An 8,592-nucleotide genomic window follows, 5' to 3' on the forward strand; every position below is an offset into this window, starting at 1 on the left:
CCCAACCATAAAATCCTCCAAAACTTATCGTTTGAATTTTCAATCGGATACACAAACGATCCGAAATTCTCCAAGACCGACCCTTGTAGATTATACAACGGAATGCGCAACCAAACAAATGTCTTTGCCCAAAGTTGAACTGAAACTGAACAATGAAAGAAGAGATGAATTGCAGATTCTTCGACATTAGAACAAAAAGGACAGCTACAATCGTTTGGTAATATAACCCCCTTTTCCCGAGTTGTATATGCGTTGGCAAACGATCAAGCAATAATCTCCAGTCGGAAAACTTAATGTTTGAAGTAACCGCGACTTTCCAAAGTTTTTTAAAAACCGAAGAGTTTGCGGAATTCTGCATAGTCCCCGACAGACTCGAACCGGACAACCACTTATAAACACTTTTGACCGAAAATCCAGCTGAATCTCTCCACCAAATGAAGGAATCCAATGCATTTGGCAAATGATGCAGCTCTGCCAGAATGATTAAAAGATGGTTCAACTCTTCGCTCGCCAAAGCTGGTAACAAATCCGCCTCCGAGATAACTTTCCAGCACCATTTTCCATCAACCCAATAACCCGACGAAAGGATGCTACCAGTGGCATTCTGAATCGCCCCGGAACAGAATCGGAAAGGAGACTTTTAGAGGCTGCAAACCAACCCAATGATAATTCCAAAAGTCAATCAAATTTCCATTTCCTAGTTTACAAATAACACTTTTACCAAACCAATTTTCGATCGAACCCCAACAGCACACTACATCCTTCAAATCTCTCCACCAAAACGATGAATTTGTCGAAGAATTATCCGAACCCCAACAGCACACTACATCCACCAAATCTCTCCACCAAATGCATGTTTTGTTGTTATTTTAATACAATTTTTTTATTTGTTTTTCCGCATGTAGCAGTCAAGTGATAATTTATTTATTTATAATATAATTTTTTATACATATGAGTTATGACATTGAACTAATAAAGTATATTTTATATTATCGAAATTAACAATGAAAATCATAACCAAGACCAAAATAGAAATCAAACCTTAATCAATTCTTCACGATAAGAATTCATCCAGCTCATAAAAATTAACTAAATCATGTCTTATCCTAAATTTATTGGATTAATAAGCAAAATTATTTAAATAGTTAAATATTTTATTCCTATTTATTCTTAATTCATCCTTTATTTTATTTTTAGTTCAATTTAAAGAATTGAATTTTTTCCCACTTGAACAATAGTATATTTTTAGCCTTTATAAAAAAAAAAATTAACTACGTACTCTAATTTCTTTTTCTTGATTAGGTTTTTTTTTTTTCAAGTTGTTGTTAAAAGATTAAAATGGGGTTTGAAAACAAATAGGAGAAGGAAATATTTGGGATGTTGGAATTAATGACTCGAACCATACAAAAAATTAAGGCAATTATCCTTTTCACTAAAGCTTGCTTCAGGGATATATACATGTTTCAATAACTTATTTTGGAGAAGCAAATAACATTAAGAAATCAACGTATATGGCGATTTCCGGCGACGGTGGTTCGAGGAGTCCTTTTAGGCTCGTTTTGTCTCTTCTTCAGTGAGATTCCGGTGGGGCTGTATTCAAGGGTCCTATAGCTTCTTCGATTTCGGTTTAAATTCTTGGTTTTAGGATCAGGGATCTTGTTGAGGGGTTATTTGGGGCTTTTGTTTAGGGTTCATCATCGGCATTTCCAGTTTCTCTTCTTTTTTTTCTATCGTTGTCTGGTTTCTTTTGTTCTATCTGGTTCTGTCTGCTTTTGCATTGGAGTTGCTCTAGGTTCAAATGAATCAAAATCTTCATTGTCACCGGAACCCGTGGCTGGAGGTGAGAAAGAGGCAGTTTAGGAAATGGGTGATAACACGTAATTATATCGTATCGATTATAACATAAATTGTTTCATTATTTTATTATAATTATATTTTATTACGGTATTATGCTGGTATTTTCCTTTGTTTCAGGTATTATGTTTATGCAAGAAGCATTTGGCAAAAGAAGAAGAAATCAAGAAGAAATCATATTAAAAAGGGCAAAAGAATCAAGTTGGAGGTACTGTAGTGAAGTGAGGTGCAAATAGAGGAATCCAAAGTGGAACACGCGAGGCCCAGCCCACGTGAAGCTGAAACCCCCACGTCTCCAAGTGAGAGACGGTCGTCTCACCCTCCACAAAACAAGGGACGCACGTACCCATCATCTAAGCCACGTCTCCAAGTGGGAGACGCCCGTCTCTAGGCCCACTACAAGGAGGAGACGTCCGTCTCCTAGGCCCAAGGGTGAAAGAGAGCCACGTCAAGCACTTGAGAAGTCCGTCTCCATCTCTCCACTATTTTCTCCACTTCTTTCTCAAGCAAGGCGCACGTCTCCAACACTTTCCAAGTCAAACTGTTCCTAAATTCTCGGGGAAGAAAGAGGAACACGTGAAGAAGCATTTACCATAATTGTCATTATAAAAAGAGGCTTCTACGAAGTGAAAGAGGGTTGGACAATGCTTTTCCCAGCCACAGTTTCTTTCTTCTAGTTTTCCTATTTTCAATTCCAGCATTACTTTTCCTGCATTGAAGCTTATTTCTATTTATTATTCTTTTTCTCTTTTCATAGTTTTAGGCAGATATTTATTTTCTCACAATAGTTTCTACACCGGAAACTATTGTGTAATTTTTACTGGATCTAACCTTACGTTTGATCATAGTATTTTATTTCCTTGTTTTTATTATTATTTGATCGAAGAATTTATCGAAGAACAATCCAACCGACTTGTGGTGGGGGTTCGAGTATTTGAAGATCTAAAGATATATTCCAGATTTATATTATTCAGGTTTTAATTTACCACATTTATTTCTTGTATGATTATAAATTGTGTTCAAATTAATATGCTTGAATTTATAAACCGAATCTATTATTGCATGCTTAACCCAATTAATATGTCTGACTAATTTATTTAGATGTCGTTATGTAAAGTAATTTAACCGTGGGATCCGAAATAAATTGGCTTAAATATATTTTATTAAAAATCACTCGTTTCTGGTTTTGTGTCTAATTTAATTTGCTAAAGTTCAAAAATCAACAGAGCGAGAGTTTGAGATTTTAGAACTGATAAAGGTTAAGATCAACAGAGCGAGAGTTTGAGATTCTTAACTGGATAATAGATATATGACATTAGTTTTAAGGATGGCGAAAGCGTATTAAAACTGATTAGAATTTATTTACTTTCAAAAAGTGTTTTTAAACCCGACGCGGGATAGCGAGAGCGTACGTTAGGGAATACTAGCATGATCCGAGTCAACAGAGCGAGAGTTTGAGACTAGGAGATTTAAGTAGGTAACGTCTTCATGAAGCGAGCATTTTATTAACTATGTTATTTCCAAAAAGCGTTTCTTAATCTGGTGGGATGGCGAGAGCGTACATTATGAGTTAGGATCGTAGTCTTAATCAATAGAGCGAGAGTTTGAGAGGAGGACTTTTAAATAACATAATTAGTAAAGGTTTTTGATTTAATAAGAATCTGGTCAATGGAACTTCGGATCACCTAAGTTAGACAAACTACATACCGACATTCGCGCATTTATATTTTATCTAGATTTAAGATTTTAGTTTCCCCTTATTAACAAAACCAACTATCATTAGCCTTAGCTTTACATAGTAACTTTAGATAACGGTAGATCAATTTATAGTCCCTGTGGGTTCGATATCTTTTAAAACTACACGACACGACTATGCACTTGCAGTTATCCCGACTAATAGACACGCAAAGTCGCAATCAATGGGTACCTGCTTGGGATTCTTATTCGACGAGGAACCATCTGCTCTCGGGGGAGAACAGAAGCCTCGTTTCGATCTATGTATCGGAGTTCCCCGATTTCACCAAAGCTAAAGATCTTTATGATTTATTCGGGTGCATTGGTCAAGTGGTGGAGGTCTCCATAGCACCTAGAAGGAATAGCATTGGCAAACACTTCGGGTTTGCGGGATTTAAGGAGGTTGAAGATGCGAGACTTTTGGCTATTGAGGTGGATAACGTCCAGATTTTGGGAAGGAAGATACACGCAAACCTTCCTAGATTCGAACGTTTTAGAGGCGGTGTTGAAGGAAGGTATAGGGGTATGGGGAGCCAAGGGATGGCTGACAATCATGGGGCAGGTTTCAGGAACTTTGCGAAGAGCGGTGGAGCAGGTTGCAAGAACAACATTTGGAGGCGTTCGTTTGTGGATGTAGTAAATAACAACAAGCAACATAGAGCTGAAGTGGAGAAGAATATCTTGAAGTTTAAATCTCCGAACGAGGCAGTGTTAAGGTTCCAAAAGTCTTACGTGGGGAAGGCCATAATTCTTGGTTCAATTGGCAGTTTACATACGAAGTTCGAGATGGAGGGTTATTACAACTTAAAGGTTTCTCCGATTGGCGTATCCTGGTGTATTTTGGAAGAATCAGAGGAGGGGTTAATCGATCAACTTATTGGGGGACAGAGAATTGTGGTGGAAAAACTGTTTTGAGATAGTAAGAAGATGGGAGGAGGGTTTTAACGAAGGTGGGCGGTGGTTCAAATTCTGTTTTTGCAGGAGAGTTTGAATCTAAGTTTTGTAGTTTGCTTGCTAATAATATTAATTATGAAGGCCCTTTTGATAGTGCTGTGCGCAAGGCAAAAATCAAAAAGAAGTGTCACGAAAAGAAAGTTTCTTTCCGAAACTTGGCGGATTTGAGTGGGTCTGCTCATAGAAAATCTATATGGGAAATTCATAAAAACCAAGGTGTGGAAACATCAGTTAGTGGCATAAAATGGAAGAAGAAAAAGAAATCTTTTTCAGCAGGAGCAGCGAAGACTGAAAAGATTGTGAAGGAGTCCTCGGTTGCAAAATCTGTACCGATTTTTAGGGAAGGAGGCAGCGAGGAAGTGTCTTACAGTAGGCAATCAGATTTAGCGGAAATTAATAGGAATAATAGAAGGCTGTGGGGAAACTTGGATTGCGAAGCGGGTTCTAAAATATGGAAAGCAATGGAAGCCTAGGGGGTAGTTAATAAAGGAGATGAACAGGAGGTTGTGGAGAGAATTGAGAAAATGGAGAAAAAAGCTTTGTTGAAAAAAGTAAACAAGAAGGAGAATAAAAAGGGTTCCTTATGTTTATAGGATCCTTAAACATAAGAGGAGGGGGTAATGTTCTCAAAAGAAGAAGAATAAGTTCTTTGATTGTAAAGAGTAAAGCGGACATTTTTATGATACAAGAAACTAAATTAACAAGATTAGAGGAGTTTGTGGCGAAGAGTTTTTGGAATAGCAAAGATATTGGTTTTTCTTGTTCTAACTCTATTGGAAGGTTGGGGGGTCTTCTAATTCTCTGGAAGGAGGCTAATTTGGAGGTGATTTCTAGTTTCAAAGGGGAAGGTTATCTTGGTATCAAATTCAAAAAAGACAATAATCTTTTCTATTTGGTGAACATTTACTCCTCGTGTGAAATTTCGAAGAAGAGAATATTGTGGAGTAGGTTGTTGGAGTTAAAAGAGAAATTTAATGATGGAGAATGAATCATGGGAGGTGACTTTAATGCCACTAAGTCTAGGGGAGAAAGGAAAGGTAGAGGAATGGTGTCATTCTCGAATGAGATGCAAGAGTTTGCGGCTTTTATGGATGATAGTTTGTTGGTGGATATTCCTTGCAAAGGAAAAAAGTTCACATGGTATAGCGGAGAGGTAAATCAATGAGTAGAATTGATAGATTTCTTGTATCGGACAAAGTGGTGAATGATTGGGGAGTGGTGGGTCAATTGGTAGGCGAGAGAGATGTTTCCGATCATTGTCCCATTTGGCTAGAAGTTGATAATAATAATTGGGGTCCTAAAACGTTCATTTTTAATAATGAGTGGTTTACTTTTGCTTCCTTTTTTCCTTTTGTGGAGAAGGAATGGAATGCTTTTAGGGTGGAAGGAAGAGGGGATTTCGTGTTAAAAGAAAAGCTTCGTCTTCTTAAAGAAAGGCTTAGATGGTGGAATAAAGAAGAGTTTGGAAAGATAGATTTGGAAGTTGAAGAAGGAGTAAGGGATATCAATTTAGGGGATGATAGATTGGAATTGGAAACAGAGGATCTTCATCTTGGCATTCTAAAGGATAGGAAGGAAGCCACTAGTCGGTTTTGGTCTAAATTTAGAATTAAAGAGAATATGTTAGTTCAAAAATCAAGAGTTAAATGGTTAAATGAAGGCGAATCCAATAGAGGTTTTTTCCATAAGGTGATGAAAGAAAGAAGAAGATATAATCACATTGGTCCTATTAATTCTCCAGAGGGAATTAAGAAAATGGTGAATGAAGTAAAAGAGGAAGTTGTTCGTCACTTTTCTAATAAATTTGGAAGAGTGGAAGGAGTTACACCTAGTCTTGACGGAATTCTTTTTGACAAGATTAGTGAGGAAGATAGAGGATGGTTAGAAAATCCTTTTCAAGAGGACGAAATCAAGGAGGAAATAGGCGGATGCGGCATATTGAAAAGCCCGGGACCCGATGGGTTTTCTTTTCTCTTTATCAAAAGATGTTGGTCTTTTTTAAGAGTAGACTTTTTGCGGTTCTTTGATAATTTTTTTGAGGGAGGCATGTTGTCCAAGGCGGGTAACATCTTCTTTCTTGGCTTTGATTCCGAAATCTTCTAATCTGCTTTCTTTGGATGAGTATAGACCCATTTGCTTGGTGGGTTGTATGTACAAAGTGATGGCTAAAGTTTTGGCGGGAAGATTGAAAAAAGTGTTGAATTCCATAATCTCTCCTTGTCAAAATGCTTTTGTTCCGGGTAAACAATTGCTTGATGGAGTTCTTGTGGCAAATGAAGTGGTTGACTATGCTAGAAAGGAAGGTAATTCTCGTCTCCTCTTTAAAGTTGATTTTGAGAAGGCCTATGATAATGTATCATGGGATTTTCTTCGCTATTTGCTTATTATTTTGGGTTTCGGGGAAAGATGGAGGAGATGGATGGAATTATTGATATTCAATAGTAACGTGTCGGTTATGGTTAACGGAAGTCCTACAAAAGAATTTATTGTAAAGAGGGGTTTAAGACAAGGTGATCCATTATCGCCTTTTCTTTTTGTATTAGTAACGGAGGCTTTATCAAGGTTGGTGAGGAAATCTATTAAAATAGGAGAATATGAGAATTTTGTAATTAGAAGGAGGTGTAGTGTGGATATTCTACAATTTGCGGATGACACTTTGTTGATTGGAGAAGGGGCGTGGAAGCATGTGAAAGCGATAAATATTGTGTTGAGAGCGTTTGAATTAATTTCGGATCTCGGTATTAATTTCCATAAAAGCAAATTGATTGGAGTTAATGTATCGCCCCTTTTTTTAGAAGCCGCCGCTTTTTATCTTTCTTGCAAAATTGAAGATAGCAACTTTATTTTTCTTGGGATATCGATTGGGTACAATCCTAGAAAGGTGTCAACATGGTCTTCTCTTTTGGAGAAAATGAGGAAGCGCTTGGCAGGATGGAAGAACCGTTGTCTCAATTTTGGAGGTAGAATTACTCTCTTGAAATCTATTTTGAGCTCTCTTACTATATTTACAATGTCTTTGTACAAGATGCCGGTTAAAGTAGTAAAGGAATTTACAAAGATTCAAACTAATTTTCTTTGGGGGGGGGGGGGGGTGTTGAGGAGAAGAGAAGCATTCATTGGGTTAGTTGGAAAGTGGTGAGTTTACCTTACTTGAAAGGGGGATTAGCGATAAAGAATATTTCCGATTTCAATTTAGCTCTTCTAAACAAGTGGAGATGGATGATTGCTAGAGGGAATAATTCTTTATGGTTGGATGTATTGAAGGCCCGATATGGAGATTTATGTTTGCAAGTTACTTGCGGCGGAAATGATACTAAATTGTCTACATTTTCTTTTTGGTGGCGCGATATTCAAAAGGTTAGACTTTCTTCTTTTTCTTCAAAGGATCCAATAGTTTCTAATTGTCTTTTTAGAGTTGGAAACGGTTTCAACACACCTTTTTGGGATGTAAGATGGTTACAAGATTTTATCTTGAAGGAAAATTTTATGGATCTTTATTTGATATCGTCTTTGAAAAAAGTCTCGGTGGCGGCTATGGGAGGTTTGTCTCAAGGTGTTTGAAGATGGGGCAATTTAGGGATTTCAGAGGCCGATATGTACGCGGTCAATTTACTTCCTTCTTTCACGGTCTTAAGGACTCTTTTAGAGGCTTTTGGTGACTTGAATGGTGAAGAGGATACCGTGGAATGGAAGTCGGATTTGGATAAAGGTTACACGGTTGCTTCTTGTTATTCTTCGTATGCTTTGTTGCGTACTCCTTATGGTCCTTTAAATAGACATGATGAGGTTTTGGAATGAGTTTGGAAAATGGCGGTTCATTTTAAGATAAAAGCTTTCGGGTGGAGACTTCTTGTGAATAGGTTGCCAACAAAAGATCTTTTATTGAGTAGAGGTATTCGCTTATCTTCTTCTTCACACTTAAATTGTATTTATTGTGAATTACATACGGAAGATAGGGAACATATGTTTTTTAGGTGTAAAGTGATTAACATAGTTCGAAAAGAAATTGCTTTGTGGGTGGATTTTTCGGGAAGGATTGAGGACTCGTGT

At 37.3% G+C, this 8,592-nt stretch overlaps 1 protein-coding gene across 1 annotated transcript; it reads left to right on the forward strand.

Moving 5' to 3' along the window:
* The first annotated feature begins 5,703 nt into the window (after nucleotides 1-5,703).
* LOC131593278 (uncharacterized) lies at nucleotides 5,704-6,645 on the forward strand. The gene has a single exon (XM_058865703.1). It carries the CDS (start codon nucleotides 5,704-5,706, stop codon nucleotides 6,643-6,645), a length of 942 nt encoding a protein of 313 aa, XP_058721686.1.
* Nucleotides 6,646-8,592: the final 1,947 nt, after the last annotated feature.

The sequence above is a fragment of the Vicia villosa genome, linkage group LG1 (assembly GCF_029867415.1).
Source record: "Vicia villosa cultivar HV-30 ecotype Madison, WI linkage group LG1, Vvil1.0, whole genome shotgun sequence".
NCBI classification, from domain to species: Eukaryota; Viridiplantae; Streptophyta; class Magnoliopsida; order Fabales; family Fabaceae; genus Vicia; species Vicia villosa.

What these genes read in the sequence shown, in the direction of transcription:
- LOC131593278 (XM_058865703.1), top strand. Translation starts at nt 5,704, where the DNA reads ATGAGTAGAATTGATAGATTTCTTGTATCGGACAAAGTGGTGAATGAT.